This window comes from Suncus etruscus, chromosome 2 (genome assembly GCF_024139225.1).
Source record: "Suncus etruscus isolate mSunEtr1 chromosome 2, mSunEtr1.pri.cur, whole genome shotgun sequence".
In the NCBI taxonomy this organism is placed as follows: Eukaryota; Metazoa; Chordata; class Mammalia; order Eulipotyphla; family Soricidae; genus Suncus; species Suncus etruscus.
This window is the reverse complement of record NC_064849.1, coordinates 16,992,346-17,012,715: the sequence shown is the minus strand read 5'-3', so window position 1 is coordinate 17,012,715 and position 20,370 is coordinate 16,992,346. Positions and strand designations below refer to the sequence as shown.

General features: G+C 36.9%; 2 protein-coding genes across 2 annotated transcripts in view; one reads left to right on the top strand and one right to left on the bottom strand.

Annotated features, from left to right (window-relative positions):
- LOC126001626 (protein unc-13 homolog C-like) overlaps positions 1–20,370 on the bottom strand; it is an 853,998-nt gene that overhangs the window by 251,384 nt on the left and 582,244 nt on the right. The gene's annotated exons all lie outside the window — the stretch shown is intronic.
- Positions 16,564–20,370, top strand: part of WDR72 (WD repeat domain 72) — a 205,734-nt gene continuing 201,927 nt past the window's right edge. Inside the window, exon 1 of the mRNA XM_049769302.1 lies at positions 16,564–16,716. Coding sequence (XP_049625259.1) covers positions 16,564–16,716 — 153 coding nt within the window. The remainder of the gene's footprint in view (positions 16,717–20,370) is intronic.

Here is a 20,370-nt window from a genome sequence, read left to right as displayed (position 1 = left end):
TCCAGGTGGACTCTATAGGTGTCATCAGGTTTTCCTCCTACCTCTCTCTACACTAATGGGAATGTGCTTTGGGAGGAGGGCGGGTCATTCTAGCACTGGTTTATGTTGGGACAGTCACTGGAAATTTTTCTCCTTGGTCTCCATTTAAAAAACCATGCAGGGTCTAGTGCCCCCATGCATACAATATATATTGATAGTATTATATGCATATAGTTTACATATGCATAATATCCATCTTGTACTGTGACTTTGATACTGCCCTACAAAGCTCATTTCTAATATTTTACTGCCTCAGTCCCAACCATTATTTCCCCCCATTTACTCATGTAGGTGTAGCTCATGACATGAAGCTCACCACATGGAGTGATGAGTTAGAGAAATAACTACACTGAACACTATCATAACAATGTGAATATAGCACAGTGGTAGTGCATTGGCTGGATGACAAAGCAAATGCCCTACCACTGTGCTATCTCCATTCTTAATTAGTTCTTTATTCTGGAAGAGCATAAAATATAATAAAGCAAATAACTTATTAATCTAATATTTAGTTTTCTGTTCAAAGCTCTGTGGTCAGAAACTGTAATGAATATGACTGAGAAGTTATTCTCATCTTTCACAAAGAATATAAAAGGGAGACTCATAAAAATGATTTGGTTAAAAGATTTCTCAAAATCTGCTGTTGGCCATGCACTATGCTAAGCAAAGTTTGGTCTACAAATCCTTGGTAGTTGTAACATTTTATTAGTAAATCAACATTGTGAGTAGATAATATTAAGGGAGAAACAAAACTGAAATGATGCAGACTAACTGGAAATTAGGGATAGAGTGTTGTTTTGATTCGTGTAAGAGAATACAATTTTTCAAGAACTCGTCTCTATACTCTATATTTATACTCTATAGTATAAAATTAAACATTAAAAAGTATTTTTTACTTTCTGGTCAGTTTTCTTAAATTAGTTTTGGTATTTTTATACTTAATAGTCTAGACAAGTTTACTTGCTACATTTTCTTATGTAAAATTTATTTATTCTTCTTAGATAAATTTTAAAAACTAACAGATAAAATCTTGGACAAGAGCTCAGTTGCAAATGCCCTTGGAACAGTGTGATCAAGGGTCTTTCTTTTTTAACACTTCTTTCTCCTAAGAGGTACATATTAGTCAAGTGAGATATGGAAATTATACTGAAAATAAAGTTTAATTTATGATTTCATTGTTTTCCTCTTGCTGTACTATATGTGATTTTATATGTTTATCTTCATGCCTCTCTGTGTCAGATTGTCACTTCTCTTTCTCCCAACACCAGAGCTCTAGGACAATCTCTGTACCAAAATGATCTCTCTCTTAAATTCTACCATGTCCCTTCTCTTTACTCTCAGATAATATACATATTTTATTAGAATCTAGGAGCTAATTACATTGTTTCTTGCCTTATTCTTTTGAAATTGGGACCTACTGAATATTGAATATTATGCAACTTCTTTTCCTTTACTTTTAGAGAAGAGGGCCTCCCAAACTGAACTCAGGAAACCTTCTTGGCTACATTTGGCCATAGGGTTAGAATCAGTGTGAGGTTCTATGAACACCTTGTGCCTCAGACACTTTGGTACCTCTTTTTCTTTTGATTGAGCCTTGTCTATATTTTAACAGGTTGTAGTTGATCAATGCTGAAAACCCTGGAGTCCTCAATTGTAAAGTTTTGAACTGATTGTTGCTTTACATTAAGAGCACTAGGAGGGCCCGGAGAGATAGCACAGCACGTTTGCCTTGCAAGCAGCCAATCCAGGACCAAAGGTGGTTGGTTCGAATCCCGGTGTCCCATATGATCCCCTGTGCCTGCCAGGAGCTATTTCTGAGCAGACAGCCAGGAGTAACCCCTGAGCACCGCCGGGTGTGCCCCCCCCAAAAAAAAACAAAACAAAACAAAACAAAAAAGAGCACTAGTAGTTCCAGAACTTACAAATCTAATGACAAAGTGTATAAGGATATTAAGGTCTCCTTTTACTTTGCCATGATTCACTTCTTTTTTGTGCTTGGCTTCAGTGTAGAGATCATTGTATTCTGGGTGTATTGCTTTTATATTCTGCCCTCTTTAATATGTTGATTTTAATAAAAAAAAGTTAGCTGCACACTGAGTTTTGTCAATTTTTTTCAGTTGTTTAAAGATTTTTCACTCACATTATGTTATTATTATTATTATTATTATTATTATTTCATTATGCTTTCAAGCACCTCTCACTCATTAGTAGACTACCAATTTCCCTCCACTATCTTTAGTTCCCTTCTCTACTCCCCCTGGCAGCCCTAGTTCCCAGTACTTCTTTGTTTTGTTTTTATTTTAGATAGAGGAGAATATTTAGTGGTTTTCAGGGGCTTTTCCTGGTTCTATCCTCAGGAGTGATCCATGGCAATATTGGAGGACAAGATGCTATGGTGGGACTGACATGCTTTATTTCCTGTACTATCAGGCCCTCAGTTCTCAATTTTTTTGTGGCATCTCAGGTTTTATTTCCATTGAACACTGTCTATTTTCTGCTTTGTTTCTTTATAACCAACATATGAATGAAACTCTCCAGTATTTTTATTTATCCTTCTTACTCACTTCACTAAACAGGATACCATCTAATTCCACCCAAATTGAAGTTAAAGGTAAATTTTCTTCCCTTTTCTTTTTTAATTTTTATTTTATTACTATTAAAACACCTTGATATAAAAAGTTATTCATCATTGGATTTTAGGCATACAATGTTCCAGCACTGATCCCATCCCCAATGTCAATATCCTACCACCAGTATTCCCAGGTTTACTCTCCTGACCTCCATTCTACCCCCAGTGCGCCATCTTGATAGGCATCATTTTAAGTTTGGTTGTTAATGTTTGGGTTGCATTATTTAAGTGTTTTTGTCTCAATGGTTGGTATGTTTACATAAAATATAAAATTTTTTATATTGTATATGCCTTAAAATCATTACTTGAATCTCACTGACCTCTATCAACCTTGGTTTCTTATCTATTTTTACCTCTCCCCTCCAATCTTTCTTTTTCCTTTCTATACTCTAGGACCTAGGGTGATCTAGCCATCTACACCTTAAACAATTACATTACCTTATGCAGTTATTATAATGTATAAATTATTAAATGTAAATGATATCATGTGTTTCTTCTAGCTTAATTTAATGTGATTTCTTCCAGCTTCATCTATATTAAAGAGAAGTGCATAATTGCATCATTCATATTATTATACTGTGCATATATGCCATATCTTCATGATCCACTCACCTGTCTTTGGACACCAAATCTTAACTACTAGACTGAGTGCTGCAGTAAACAAATGGTGTGCACAAGTCTTCTTTAATGAATGCTTTTATTTTTCACACTAGGGATAGATTCCAAAATGACCTTCAGTTCTGTGTTTACTGAGAACCCTCTATACTGTTTTCCATAGGGAATGTACTCAAAAACATTTCCACCAACAGTGAATGAGAGTTCTTTTTTCACCTTATCCCTGCCAACACAGTTTGTTCCCAGTATTTTGGATATTAGCCATTCTCACTTGTGTATGATGATATCTCATTATTTTCTTGATTTGAATTTTCTTAATAATAAGTGATGATAAAGCATTTATTTTATGTGCCTATTGACCATCTATTTATATTCCTCAGAAAACTATCTGTTCATTTCATCTCCCCCTTTCTGGCTGGATTTTTTTTAGAGTTTTGGGGGTTAATTGTTTTTTTTTTTTTTCGATTTTTGGTTTTTGGGTCACACCCGGCAGTGCTCAGGGGTTACTCCTGGATCTATGCTCAGAAATTGCTCCTGGCAGGCTTGGAGGACCATATGGAATGCCAGGATTCAAACCACCATTCTTCTGCATGCAAGACAAATGCTTACCTCCATGATATCTCTCCAGCCCCTGGGGCTTAATTTTTATTAGTATTTTTTATATCCTGGATATCAGTTCTTTATCTTATATGTTGTGTAAAGATATTTTTCTTCCATTCAGTTAGCTGACATTTAGTTTCAACTATATTTCTTTTGTCATATAGAGTTTTTAGTTTGGTGAAGTCCCATTTAGTTTTTGCTCTGTAGCCTTTCCTATTGGTATAGTATTTTTGAAGATGCCTTTGAGATTTAGGATTTGGAGTGTTTGCTTATATTTTTCTCAATGTACTTTATTGACTGAAGTCTATAGTCTTGATCTTAAGGTTTAATCCACTTTGAATTGAGGTATTTCATGTCATGCTCTCAGATTCCTTGTCAAAAATTACCTGACTGTATATATGGGGTTTTAATCTTGGATATTCTAGTGTAACCCATTGAAAGTTAAAGAATCCGTGTTTATTTCAGTGCCATGTTATTTTGAACACTATGACTTTGTAATACAGCTTCAAGTTAGGTAATATGATGTCTTCCAATTTTTTTATTTTTCAGTTACAGTTATACAGGGTCTCTTACAATTCTACACAAACTTGATAATTGACTGTTCTAAGTCCTTAAAGAATGTTGCCTAAATTTGGTAGGGGTTGCCTAGAATCTATATAGAAATTTAAATAAGATAGTCATTGTGAAATATTGACTATTCCAATCTATGCTCATGGAATTTTTCATTTTCTAAGGCCTCTCTCAATTTCATTTTTTTTTTTTTTTTTTGTGGTTTTTGGGTCACACCCGGCAGTGCTCAGGGTTACTCCTGGCTCCATGCTCAGAAATTGCTCCTGGCAGGCACGGGGGACCATATGGGACGCTGGGATTCGAACCGATGACCTCTTGCATGAAAGGCAAACGCCTTACCTCCATGCTATCTCTCCAGCCCCTCTCAATTTCATTTTTAAGTGTTTTGACGTTTTCATAGTATATGTCTCTCACCTCTTTTATTAAATTGATTCGTAGTTATTTGCTATTTTTAGGCCATATTTTAAGTGGGATAGGTTCTTCGGCCTCTTTCTCCTCTCATTTCAAACTTTGTATATAGGAATGCAAATGATTTCTGTGTATTGATTTTGTACCTGGCCACTTTGCTATATTGGTTTATTGTGGGTCTTCACTATATATCATCACATGATCTGCAAATAGAAATAATTTGATTTCCTCTTTTCCAATTTGGATCTCTTTGATTTTCTTTTCTTACTTGATGTTATTGCTAGGACTTCTAATGAAATATTGAATGGACATCTTTTCCTTGTGCCTTTTCTAAGCAGAAATTATTGAGAAAAATATTGTTGAGGCCAGAGTGATAGCACAGTGGTAGGTTATTTGCCTTGCATGAAGCTGACCCAGAATGAACCTGGGTTTGCTCCTCAGTATCCCATATAGTACCCTGAGCCAGGAACATTTTCTGAGTGCATAGCCAGGAGTAGCCCCTGAGTGTCACCGGGTATGGCCCAAAAAACAAATATATTTATGTATAGACATATATAAACATATATATTGTTGAGGCTATAGATACTGTATAGCAGCAGATTGGGCATTTGCCATACATATGGCTGACCTAAGTTTATCCCTGGCATCTTATCTGATCCTCTAAGCATACCAAAAGTGATTCTTGAGTGCAGACAAGAGTAAGCCCGATCATCATCAGGTGTGGCCCCAAAATAAAACACATCAAAATTAAAAATAAAAAAAGAAGACACGGGCAGGAGAGATAGCATGGAGGTAAGGTGTTTGTCTTTCATGCAGAAGGTCATTGGTTTGAATCCGGGCATCCCATATGGTCCCCTGAGCCTGCTGGGAGCGATTTCTGAGCATAGAGCCAGGAGTGACCCCTGAATGCTGCCTGGTGTGACCCAAAAACCAGAGAGAGAGAGAGAGAGAGAGAGAGAGAGAGAGAGAGAGAGTATCCTTTATGAGTTTTTGGTTTTCTTGTTTTATTTTTTTAATATAAATATATTTATTTAAAGACCATGTGTCATATAGCTGATCATAATATATTTGTTTTCAGGTAAATGGGAACAAAATTATTTTAAAATAAGGAAAAATTAAAAAAGAGTACAACAAGAAAAATTGTGGAAATTGTTGTATCTGATAATTAGGTGACTAAGTCATCATCAGAGGTTTATTAAGCTTTTGTTGCTACTTGACTGTTCTATGACTTCTTTTGTTTCTGAACATTAGGTGGCTTCAAATACACATTGGTGTCTAAATTGGTGTGTACCTATATGGATGACAGTATTAAAATACTGGGAGTTCATGGCCACTTGCTCCAGGTATTCCAAGCACTATTGCTGATTCTGAAGCTTTTGTGGAGTGTGTTTTCAGCCTTCTGAAACTACAAGGAGGTGTAGGGGTCTCAAACTCAATTGACCTGGGGGCCGCAGGAGGCAAAGTCGGGGTGATCCTTGAGTGCAAAGTCAGTAGTAAGCCTTGAACATTGGGGGGTGTGACCCAAACATCTAAAACAAAACAACACACACAAAAAAAAGATTCCTCTAGGGCAGGGCCACAAAATGTTGTACGGAGGGCCTCAAAGGGCCCGCGGGCCACGAATTAGAGACCCCTGAAAGAATGGGTGCCTGCACTTACTCCAAAAAATTTCTGGTGATGTCAGCCTAACTACTGGTATACTTGGAGTTTTGATTAGACTATGTCTCAAGATGAGTGGTAAAACAGGGCCATTGGTGAAGCAATGAATATGGATGATGGGTGCGGCTAGTGTAGCTTTCATAAGGTGGGGGCTTAGCTCGCCATTCCTCCTGAAATTGCCAGCTTTCAGCTGCATGGCCAGTGTATCCATAATTGTTCACGTCTTGGTTTATATCTGTTTCATGTATTGATTGAATCTATGGAGACAGACACGGAGACTGCATTTATGGGAGTCAGCTAGTATTTTGTTTTTATAGGTAGTTATTATTATCTTGAGGAAGTTCTCCATGCATCTTTTCAAAGGATTTCTCTGCATCAATTGATGTATTAGTATTAGTATTAGATTTTTATCTTTCCTTTTGCCAATGCGGTGCTTTATGCTAAATGTTGTGTGTGTGTGTGTGTGTGTGTGTGTGTGTGTGTGTGTGTGTGTGTGTGTGTATTGAACTGTTCTTGCATCCTTGGGATAAATCTCACTTGTCATAATGTATGATTTATTTTATAATGTATTGTTGGGTTGAGTTTGTCAAAATTTTGTTGAGGAATTTCATATTGGTGCTCATCTACAAGATTGATCCGTATTTTTTTTTTTGTAGTAACTTTGCTAGCTTTGGACATATTAGCTTTGTAATTGTTAGCAAAGATTCTTATTTTCTTGCTATTTTGGAAGAGCTTAAGGATCAATGGCAGTTAGTCTACTCTGAAGATTTGATAAAATTCACCCAGTAAACTCATCTGGGCCAGAACATTTGTTCGTGGGAAAGTGGAAAAAAAATTTTTAGGGGGTGTCCCACCCGGCGGTGCTCAGGGTTACTCTGGCTCTGTGCTCAGAAATTGCTTCTGGCAGGTACGGGGGACCATATGGGATGCGGGATTCGAACCACTGTTGGGTTGCTTGCAAGGCAAATGCCCTACCACTGTGCTATCTTTCCGGTCCAGGGAAAATTCTTAATTACTGTTGTAGTTTCCTTGCTTGTGACTAGCTTATACAGGCTTTCTACTTCCTCCTCATTCAATTTTGGGGGATTACATATATATGGGAATCTGTCCATTTATTCTAGGTTCTCTAACTTATCAGAGTGAAGTTTATAAGCTCTTATGTTGTCCTGAATTCCTTTGGGTTCTGTTGTAATTTCTCCCCTTTAGTTTATAATCTGATTTATTTGAGGACCTTGTTTGTTTGTTTGTTTTGGGGCCACATTCAGCAGTGTTCAGGGGTTATTCTGACTCTGCTCTCAGATATTGCATCTGGCAGGCTCTAGGGACCATAGGAGATGGTGGGAATCAAACCTGTGCCTGTCCCAAGTCCGCAGTGTACAAGGCAAACTCCCTACTGCTGTGCTAACACTTCGGCCCGAGGACCTTTTTTTTTTTTTTTTAATCTCTCATGAGTCTTGTCAACATTTGTCTATCTCATTTATTATTTTGAAAAACAAGCTTCCAGTTTCATTGGTTCTTTGCATTGCTTTCTTGATTTATGTATTTCTGCTTTAGGTTTTATTATTTCTTCTACTAGTGCTTGGGTTCTTTTGTTATTGGTTCTCCAGACATTTAAGGTGTGCATTTATTTTATTGATTTTTATGTTTTCTTCATTCCTTATATAGGCTGTATTGAGACGAGTTTCTCAATGGCTGCCTTTCTGTGTCCCATAGATTTTGGTATCTAGTTTCTTCATTATCATTAGTTTAAAGGAATCTTTTTTTCTCTTGATTTTCTCTTTGAAACTTATTTATCAGTTCTATTTTCATTTTTCAGTTTTTAGAGTTTCTCCACATCTATTTTTTTTTGTTTGTTTTTAGGTCACACCCAGTGATACTTAGGGGTTACTCCTTGCTATGTGCTCAGAAATCGTTCCTGGCTTGGTGGACCATATGGGTCGCCTGCGGGATCGAACCGAGGTCCTTCCTATACTAGTGTGGGCAAGGCAGACATTTTACTGCTTGCGCCATCACTCCACCCCAAATTTCTTTTTTTTTTAATTACTTTATTTAAAAACCATGGTGACAGGCTTATTCCTAATACAGTTGTGTTTTTTTTCCAGTTACAAAATTGTTCATGATTAAGGTTCAGCCATACAACTCCCTTCACCAGTGCACATTTTCTGCCATCAATGTTCTAATTTATGGTCAATTTTTATCTTTGTGACATTCTGGTCTATTTTGTATGATTTTTATGTTTGTTATTTTATGTAAGTTATTCTTTTGTCCAAAAAACGTGCTTTACCCTGGAGCATATAAAATAGAGGATAATGTGTATAAAGTTTTTGAGAATGTAAAGTCCTGCGTAAGTGCATGAGTTTTACTCCTCTAAATCCTTATTTAGGGTTCTTTTATCTTTACTGATATTTTGTCTAGTCGATCCATCCTGTGGTGAGAATGGCGTGCTGAAATCTCCCACTATTATGTATTTCCACATAGTTCCATTCTCTAGATTTATGAGCAGAATCCCTACATACTTTGCTGATCCAACATCTGTAGATTAGAGTTAGTATTTCTTGTCCTATTGTCCTCATCATGAATAAGTTGGGGTAGTGTCCATCCTTGTCTCTAATTACATTCTCTAGATAGAATGCATTTAGTCTGATATAAATATGGCTGTCTCAGCATTTTTCTCTATTGGCTTATATACTTGTTTTTTTTTTTTTAATCCCCTTTACTCTGTGATTTTAGGTGTGCTTGCTACAAGAGGCAACTGAGTGTGTTTTGTTTCTTTATCCATCCCACCACTCAGTCTGCTTGAATGTCACTTCTTCCCTGACTACCTCCTTTGGCTGCTTTAGGAGCTTCTTGCAATCTTCCAGGCCAGACATGGTACTTGCTGCCCCTTGTCCAAAATATCTGTGCTTGTTGTTTTATAAATGTTTTGATATTAGCTCTCTGTCAGATGAGTAGTAGGTGAATATTTTCTCCTAGTCTAATTTCATTTTTTAATTTCATTTTTTCATTGCTTTTTTTTAAATTTGCTTTTGTAGGGGGGACATATCTGGCTGTGCTCAGGGCTTACTCCTATTCTGTACTCAGTTATTAATTTAGTGGGCTGGGGGGATCATATGGAGTTTCCAGGGATAAAAACTGTCTGCCATGTGCAAGTACTATTCCTTTGATCTCCATATTTTTTCATTTTTTTCAGTGCATAAGCTTTCTTTTGTTTGTTTGTTTGTTTGTTTTGGGGGCACACCCAGTGACGCTCAGGGATTACTCCTGGCTATGGGCTCAGAAATCATTCCTGGTTCGGGGGACCATATGGGATGCCAGTGATGGAACCGAAGTCTGTCCTGGGTCAGTCGCATGCAAGGCAAAAACCGTATAATTGTGCTATCACTCTGGCCCTTGCATTAGCTTTTAATTAACTCATTTTTAAAACTTTTCTTGTGTTTTTTTTTTTTGACTAGTAACATTGAAGATGCCTTTAGATATCATGAAGGGCTCTGTCTAATTTTGGGGTTTTGATTTGATATATGGTTCTATATTTACTTACTTATTTTTGGATTTTGGGACACACCTGGATGTGCTGAGGGTTACTTCTGGCTCTGTGCTCAGAAATCACTCCTGGAAGGCTCAGGAGTCCATATAGGATGCTGGGAATAAATTAGATAAGCGGCATGCAAGGCAAACTCCTCATCCACTGTGTTATTGCTCCTTGCTCTTGCCCCTTTTCCCTGTTATTTACTTATTTATATATTTATATATAAAATTCTTTTATCAATTTTACAGACTTTTGTGTATAGTGTAAGATAAGAGACATATCTTATATTCAAATGATAAAACATCATATCTTGGGGCCGGAGAGATAGCATGGAGGTAAGGCATTTGCCTTTCATGCAGAAAGATGGTGGTTCAAATCCCGGCATCCCATATGGTCCCCTGTGCCTGCCAGGGGCAATTTATGAGCAGAGAGCCAGGAGTAACCCCTGAGTGCTGCCGGGTGTGACCCAAAAACAAAAACAAAACAAAAACAACCAAAAAACAAAAAACAGCGTATCTTTATTCAAAATGCTGTTGGAATTTACATGGAATAATAAAAATCCCAGAATAACCAAAACAACTTTGAAGAAAATGAAGTTGGAAGGTTTCTCCCTGTCTTTAAACTAAACTTTAAAGCATTAATTACTAAGACTGTGTGGATTGGAATAAAGAAAATTCTCAAACCAATGGAATATAATTGAAAATACAAATATAAATCCTCTGTGTATGAGCAGTTGATCTTGGTAACGAGCAATGATTATGAAGTTAAGCAAGGAAAGTCTCTTAAAACATTGGTGGTGGGAAAATTGGCCAGTCATATATAAACAAAACACATGAATTCGGACTATGCATAAAAATCAAAAGTTGACTAGAGACCTTAATATCAAACCTGAATTCAAAAATTATATAAGGAAATTATAGAGGCATCTTTAATGATTCAGTGCCATTGACCAAGCAAATGGAGGCAAAAAATGTCACATGTGAGTGCATCCTATTAAGGAATTTCTGTAGCACAAAAGCTGTAGTGACCAGAATTAAAAGCTATCCCATGGAATGAGAGAGAATATTTGCCCATGACACATCTGACAAAATATTAATTTTTAAGATATTAATAGGGGGCCCGGAGAGATAGCACAGCAGCGGCGTTTGCCTTGCAAGCAGACGATCCAGGACCAAAGGTGGCTGGTTCGAATCCCGGTGTCCCATATGGTCCCCCGTGCCTGCCAGGAGCTATTTCTGAGCAGACAGCCAGGAATAATCCCTGAGCACCGCCGGGTGTGACCCAAAAACCAAAAACAAACAAACAAACAAAAAAAAAAAGATATTAATAGGGTTGGAGCAATAGCACAGCTGTAGGGCATTTGCCTAGCATGCAGCAGACCCAGGATGGACCTGGGTTTGATTCCCAGTGTCCTGGTATGGTCCCCTGAGCTGGAGCAATTTATGAGTTCATAGCCAGGAGTAACCCCAGAGCTATGCGGCCCCAAAACAAAACAAACAAAAAAGATATATAATACATGTAAATATTAACAACAAAAACCAATTCAGTCTATTAAAATATAGGGGGTGGGAATGGAGATGAACAGAAACTACCTCAAAGAAGACATACCAGATGGCTGTTTAATAAATACATGAAAAATGCTCTACATCACTTATCAGAGAAAAGCAAATAAAAAGAACAATAAAATGTGATCTTGCACCAATGAAACCTGTACACAATGAAAGACCAAAAACAATTAGTGGTGGCATGTAGATGTGGAAGTGAAACATTCATCTCTGCTGGGGGAAATGTTGTCTGGTGAAACCTTTTTGAAAACAACTAGGACAAACCTCAAAAAATTAAGAATAGATTTTTCATCTGACTTAACAGTTCTTTTTGTTTGTTTGTTTGTTTTTGATTTGGGGCCACACCTGGCAAGTGCTCAGGGGTTACTCCTGGCTCTGCACTCTAAAATTACTCCTGGCAGGCTTGGGGGCCATATGGGATGTCCGGGATCAAACACACGTTGACAAAAAAAATGCCCAACTTAGGCTGGCGAGAGCAAGTTAAATGCCTTACCATTTGTGCCACATTCCGGCCCCTATCATGACAATGTTAATGAGTGAGAGAGATAAAATGCCTGTCAAAAATACAAGCAGTGGGTAAGGGAGGAGGGAGAGTGAGGCATTGGTGGTGGGAATTTTGCACTAGTGAAGGGGAGTGTTTTTGTTTTAATGACTGAAAACCAAACTACACTCATGTTTGTAATCATGGTGCTTAAATAAATATATTATTTAATCAAACAAAACAACAATAACAATAAAAGATCATAGAATGTTATCAAGTGGGGTTCATCGCAGAGCTGCAAGTATGGTGCAAATATAAAAATTAGTCAAGATAATGTACCATGTCAACAAAAATAAGGCAAAAATCATATGATCATATCAATTTTTCTTCTTTTTTGGTTTTTGGGCCATAACCACTGGTTTAAACTCAGGGTTTAATCTGAGCTTAGAAATTGCTCCTGGCTCGGGGGACCATATTGGATGCCGAAGATTGAACCCATGTCAGTCCTCAATCAGTCATATGCAAGGTAAATGCCCTAATGCTGTGCTACTACTTCAGTCCTGATCATATAAATTGGTGCAAAGAAAACTTTTGACAAGTTCCAGTATCTATTCATGAAAAAAACCTTCAGCAAAGGATGAAAGGATTACTTTAAAACAATTTCAAAATTAGGTATAAATAGTAGGTATAGTAAATAGAACTATGTTCTTGAAATCATTTGAGTGTAAACTGCCATTGGTTACCCCATTTCTTTTTGTTTTGTTTTGTTTTGGGGCCATACCTGGTGACCGTCAGGGGTTACTTCTGGCTATGCACTCAGAAATAGCTCCTGGTTCGGTGGACCATATGGGATGCCAGGGATCTAACTCAGGTCAATCCTGGGTCACCTGCGTGTAAGGAAAACACCACACCACTGTGCCATTACTCAGCCCCTGGTTACCCCATCTTTTGAGAATGCCTTAATGCATACATTTTAGAACAGGGCTATTATTCTCTACATTTTCTATATATTTTCTATATACATTCTTTTATATGTCTTCTGTATTTTGTACCTATATATTGTATTCTATCTTATAAATTTTTATATTCCGTATCTGCCAGCGTATAAGACGATCCTTCAGCCCATGAAAAACTTCCTAAAAGTCTTAAAATTAAGTTACTTCTTAAAAATAAGAGGGATGCGGATCACTCGTCCCTAAAGCTGGAACAAGTTTCAGCATGCCGTATACCAGCATATAATATGACTCCCGACTTTTAGGAAGTTTTTCATGGGTTGAAGGGTCATCTTAAACACCAGCAAATATGGTATCTCTATACATCCTTCTATCTTTTCTATATACATTATTCTATATATCTTTATTATTGCATCTAGATAATGTATTCTATTTATTATACATTTATACCTTTACATTCTTCATTTTTTTTGGGGGGGTCACACCTGGCAGTCACACCCTTTTAGAGTTGCTTAGACCTTTTAGAATTGAGAATACCCACCACTCCTGTGGTGCTTGAGGTACTAGGTTGTGCTGAGAATTGAACCTGGTTAAGATGTATGTCAGGTCTGCATTTAACCACTGTGTTATGTACTGACCCAGCATTTTTATTTTTATGCTTTCTTTTACTTAGCCAGTGCAAGCACTTTCAAGTTGATTCCCATTCTTTTATTTTTTCTATTATTCATTTTTTTAGGTATTGAAAACTAGTGTTTAGTCACTAAGCAAACATTAGTTGAAAGTCACTTGCCAATAGCTGTAGTTGTATATTTTTTTAAGTTGCTTTTGAAAGGTTTTCATTTTTTATTTTCTCTCATTACTGAGATAACATGGTTTACAATAAGGTCATATCTTATGACTGAGATAACATAGTTTCCAACAGAAGTAGATTTATGATGGGAAATGCAGCGATAGTATCGCTGGTTGGGCTCTTCTTGTCTTGCACATGACCGACCAGAGTTCGGTCCCCAGCATCTCATCTGGTCCCCAAGCACCATCAGAGCCAGGAGTATTGAGTCCTGAGTATTGCTGGGTGTTACCCCCAAAATACCATCACTACCACCAAAAGAATGAATGTTTATGTTTTAGGCATGTTATATTACTGCACCACATTCACCATTAAACTGCCAACATCCTTGCATCTTTGTTCCTATAGTGCTGCTGCATAAAGAACTTCCTTACATTCGGGGCCCGAGCATGGAGGTAAGGCATTTGCCTTGCATGCAGAAGGACAGTGGTTCAAATCCCAACATCTCAGATGGTCTCCCATGCCTGCCAGGAGCAATTTCTGAGTGTAGAGCCAGGAGTAACTCCTGAGCAGTGCTGGGTGTGATAAAAAACAAAACAAAACAAAAAAAACTTCCTTACATTCAACAATATGTACTCATATTGTCTTATACATTCTTGTATTGTAGTCAACATCTCGCCCCTCTGGCCTAGCTTCTGAACTCACTCAATTTCTGAAAGATCTCTATCTCTCTCAAATAGAAAATAATATTTAAATGCTATGTGACCTTATTGATATTGAAATGCTACTGATCAGGAGTCCTCAGTGAACATAGATGTGTGTGTGTGTGTGTGTATGTATGTGTGTGAATAGCTACATTTCCCTTCCATACCAATACCTCCTACTACACTCTAACAGTATAGTGATATCTATAGTTTTCCTTTAATCTCATATTTCTGCCTCTCCTTTTTAACAGTTTCTATAAGTGCAGTAGTCCTATCCTATGTGGTGATGACCTAACCATCATGTGGCTTCATCCTTTCATGTAGTTTAGTCTCTGCCTGCATTTATGAATGCTTGCCTTTGTCCCTTGTGTTCCTTGTCTTGTGTCTGCTTAGATACTGTAGCTTTTCATTTCATACCACTAATCTGTTGATTTTATACCTGCTGAATGCCCCAGCATGCATTCTTTCTTAATCTTTAGGGGTCCAGCTTTTTAAGCCACCTATCCTTATTCACAAAGACCCTCCTCCCATTGCCCAGGATTGGAATACACAGCATCCTTCCCCAACATAAACACTATTACCAATCTCCTTGGACTCTAAAACTCCTCAATGCATTTCCCTTAAATTTAGTTCCTCTCTGCCCTACTTGGAACCTAACCTCCCAAATCAAAGTTTCTTCCTTCACCACCTTCACCTCTCATAGGCTCATGTCAGTCCCATTTGAGGCACTTCATTGTGAGAATTCATTCCATTTTATTTACAGGCTCCAATATCCAGTATGAGATAGTCTATGCATACTATCTCTCTTTGCCTGGTTTGGACCTTGCACTTCACACTGGCCTCCTCATGTGTGAAAAGCCTACCTACCCTCTGTGGATTCTGATTCCATGTGTTCTCCTTACTCTATTTGAGCTCTCTCACCCTCTTCTTTACCTGATGATCTTCTTTACCTGATGATTTTCTGATTAAATTACCTAGGAAGGATAAGTTTATGAGCATTTGAGAGAAAAATTTATTCTACAAATGTTGATTATTTTCGGTCTGTCATCTAAAGCTCTTAATTCCTTTTTATTAGTCTTCTCTTAAAGTTTCTCCCTCAGCCTCTTGTATTTGTATTGGTATTGGTAATATAGATTTAGTCTGTACATTTTTTACAATTGCGTCCATTGAATCTCACTCGAATTGAATTGTTCTGTTTATCTTCTTATTAGATATTTATTTTTCTGCTTGTTTCTTTTCCTTTTCTCTTGCTTGTTTTTGGGGCTACATTTGGTGGTTCTCAGAACTTTCTCTGCCTTTGTGCTTGGGGATTACTCCTAGTAGGGCTCAGGAGACCATATACACTGCCAGCTATATAATCCTTTTTGGCCACACATAAGGCAAGTTACTTTGCGCACTGTACTCTCTCTCCAGTCATATTGTTTTATTTTAATGATTATGTTTTATTTCAAGAAGTTTCAGATGCTTGGGATCAAACGTGGGTCAGGTACTTGCAAGACAAGCACCTAACCTGTTGTACTCTATCTATGTCCACACTTTTAAAAGAAAATGCTTAGCTATTTCTTTGATTAAGAGATATTTCTAAAGAAAGTATCTGCAAAGCTGTTTTTGAATTATAATACATCAATAACTCCATCATTGAGAATAAAATAATTATATTCTACATACAGAATATTATATTCTACAGAACAGTAAACTATTCTATTCCATATTTAATATGATCCTTAGTAAAAGCTGGATTTGTAGGAAATAATCTATTCTTATTCCACCCCACCTAATATTGCAAATTTTATGGAAATGAAAGCCAGTTCTCTGGTGGATTAATATAGGCATGTTTATTTAGTATCTAATGAGCACATTCTTTACTACTTAACAGGAAAGCACCTTTCTCCATATCTCTGGTGCAACAAACAGGTTATCAGTGTTGGTATCATCATGAATCCACTTTATAGCATTTGTTATTCCATATATAGTGGCGGTGTTGATTTATGCTCTTTCCTTCTCTATTCATTCAGGATTCTCACAAAATGAAGTCCTGCCTACAAGCAGTGGTGGTCTGGGGGAAGAAGGCCCCTCCCCATAGCATCACTGCCATCATGATCACTGACGACCAGCAAACCATTGTGACAGGGAGTCAGGAGGGCCAACTGTGCCTTTGGAATCTGTCACCTGAATTAAAGGTTAGTGGAAACTATATATATCGAAACTGCACCAGAGAAACACTGTTGGCCTCTTCTTCTACCTGAAATGACAGTGCATGCTTTGTGTGGTTGCTAAGAAAATTCATTCTTAAGGTAATACATTGACTTTATTTTTGAATTTGGAGAAAATGAAAAATCAAGATCCTATAGAAGATGATGAATATTTAAGATCTTCACTATCAGGTATTACCTCCTTTAAGTACTGCTGAGTTTTATTCTTTTTCATTCTGAATCACATGTTGAAATTACCGAAGTACAAGTATGTAAGTATAATTCTAACAGTTATGGCCCATTAATCCCAATAGAATGTCCCCTTGAAAATCACTACTGAGAAAATGAGGGATATCTTGATTATCTGGATATTTATGCAGCTTGGCCTTCTTACTATTCTTTTAATGTCTATTTCCTGTGATTTTTACAAGTTAATTCAAAAAGCTCTAAATCCAATTTATTATTGTAGGCCTCCTATTTCAGAATCTGACCTCACCTAGGATTTGGCTCATTGATTAACAATTAATTGTCCCTGTCCCAAGTAATAAACATTTAACATGTTGGAATAGATATTTTCTTAGCTCTTGCAGCCTCTAGACCCAATTTTAACATTTAAACTAATGATGTACTTAAAGAATACTGCCCTCATTAAGAAGCCTTTTAAAACTCAAAGCCTATTTTTAGCCTTTAAAGTTTGTCACTTTAACACCTACATTAACAATTAATTGTAATTCTATTTTATAGTGTAATTAATTAACATCTCCTATCGTTGAACAGTTACAAGATAGGACTGCCAAGAAATGCGCATCAAACTAGCTCAGCTCAATGTTTATGAACGTTGCTAAAAGAAGGAATTGGTATTATTGCTTTGACAATTGGTCTTCATAATTATTATCTCTGTGGAGTTTAAACACAGGATACTAAATGACTTGTAGTATCTTATTGCTTTTTTTGGAAAAAACATTTTTTTTTGTAATTTTTCAGATACATGCAAGGAGATCCCTGAATCTCTCCAGCCCTTCTTGCTGTTCTTTTAAATGTGAATTATGGGGCTGGAGTAATAGCATAGCAGTAGGGCATTTGCTTTGCATGTGGCCAACACAGGACAGATCTTGGTTTGATTCCTGGCATCTCATGTGGTCCCCAAGCCTGCTAGGAGTGATTTCTGAGTGCAGAGTCAGAAGTAGCCTCTGAGCACCACGAGGTCTGATCTAAAAATAAAATAAAACAAAATGTTGAATTATAGTAGTGATTTCTAGATAGAGGAGTTTCTTCCAATATTAGACTGCTATAAATGTAAGAAATACAGAACTCTAGCATCTCTATCATTTCATATATGTTTGTGCTATTCACTTACAGATATATTATAATACAAGGTTCTTTCTATATGAGGTTATAGAGAGTTGTCTGCAGTAGAAGAAGTTTTGCCATGCTTTCCTTAGTAGGAAATCTGCTTGGAGTTAAAAAGTTAAAGCTGTCTTTCTTCTCTCTCTCTCTCTCTCTCTCTCTCTCTCTCTCTCTCTCTCTCTCTCTCTCTCTCTCTCTCTCTCCCTCCCTCTCCCTCTCTGTCCATTTAAGCACTATGATTTCCAATAGTGCTAATGTTTTAGGCATTCAATGTCACTATAGCATAGCTATCATCAGGATGTGAACATCTGTCTCTAGGATAACTGTTTTCTTTTTATTTAGTTAGTTTTTATTTTAATCATTATGATTTATTTTATTTAAGCACTATAAAGAGTATATTATATTATAATTTATTATATTATATTTATATCATAACTGGATATAAATTTGTATATAGAACTTCCAGCACCATATCCTCCTCTTGAGCGTTCATTCCTTGTTTATCACTGACCCAATTCTGTTCTCTTCACACCCTACTTCCTACTAGAAAAGTGTTCTCCATTTCTATTTCCTTTGTATATTTATTATTCATCTACTATGGGTCTTTATATTACATATATGAGAGAGATGATTCTGTGTCTGATCCTCTCCTTTTGACTAACTTTACTCAGTAATACTCTCTAGATCCATTCACATAGTACCAAATTGCATGATTTTATCTTTTCTTAATGCTGAATGGTATTCCATTGACTATATGTATCATAATATATTTAGTCATCTTATTTTGGACATTGATAATTTCCTGATTTTTCCCATTGTTAGTAGAGGTTTTGAGTGCTTGGAGTAGAGGCCAAAAACTGAAATTTGTGGGTCATATGGAAGCTCAATTTATAGTTTTTTGGGATGTGTCCATTCTGTATTTCGAAAAATGCTGGATCAGTCAACATTCCCATGAATAGTGATTGAGGGTTCCCTTTTTCTATATCCCTACTGATACTTTGGTTGTTGTTTTTTTTTCATTGTGATATAAACTCATCACATACCTGAGAAGACATTCAGTGTGGTTTTGATCTGAATTTCTTAATGATAACTGATGCAGAACATTTTTTGCATTTATCTTTTGACTAATTGCATATCTTTGAGAAAGTTTATATTAACTTTTCTCAATTTTTGGATGGGATTGTTTTTGTTCCTCAGAAAGTTTTACCAGACCTTTATATAATTTGAGTATTAACCCTTGGTCAGGTGACAAATTATTTCTCCTAGTCTGGGGTGTTTTTTGATTTCTGGGCATTATTTTTGCTAGGTTTTTTTTTTTTTTTTTTTTTTTTGTACATTAGCTTTTTGTTTTTGTTTCTGGGCCACACCCAAGGGTGCTCAAAGGTTACTCCTAGTTCTGTGCTCAGAAATCACTCCTGGAAGGCTCAGGGAACATATGGAATGCTGGAAATTGAACTTGGGTCTGCTCCTAGTCAGCAGCATACAAGACAAATGTCCTACTGCTGTGCTATCACTCTGGCTACTAGCTTCTTTTTTAATATAGTCACATTTGTTTATATATATATATACATTTATATATACATGTCTATGTATATACATACCGTATTTTTCGGTGTATAAGATGACTTTTTAACCCATGAAAAACTTCTTAAAAATTGGGGGTCGTCTTATAAGCCAGTACATAGCATGCTGAAACTTACTCTAGCTTCAGGGACGAGTGATCAGTCCTCCTCTTACCTTCGCATCCCATTCAGCTGCCAGGCATCATCACTCAGCCCTCTGCTTGTCCTGATTTCAGGGCACATAGAGGAGCTGAGTTACCCAGAGCTGCATCCCATCCAGCTGCTTGGTATGTGGCTTTCCAGTGCTCAGTCCTCTGTTCAGCTTTTATAGGACACATAGATGGCACTCTGTCTCCCTCTAGCTGTCCTATTAATCACTGCATCCAGCCAGATGCTCCTGGAGGACCCCCCCCCCCCCAGCCCTCAATGTAGATCACAATTAAAAAATCACAGTCACTCACTACAAATGGCAAATGTAAAATGATTGTTGGCGCTCCAAAGTCTAGCTTTAGTAAACATACTGTTTCTCTTTGAGAGTTCTACTCTTTTTCTGTTACATTTTTCATTTTCATTTAATGTGCGTTAAAAGAGAGGTAGTCTTATACAAAGAATATAGCCCAACCTCTATATATTAACAAGAAAAGTAGGAGGTCGTCTTATAGGTCCAGTCATCTCATACGCCAGAAAATATGACATATTTATATAAATTTTTTTCTTTTTGGACCAAACCTTG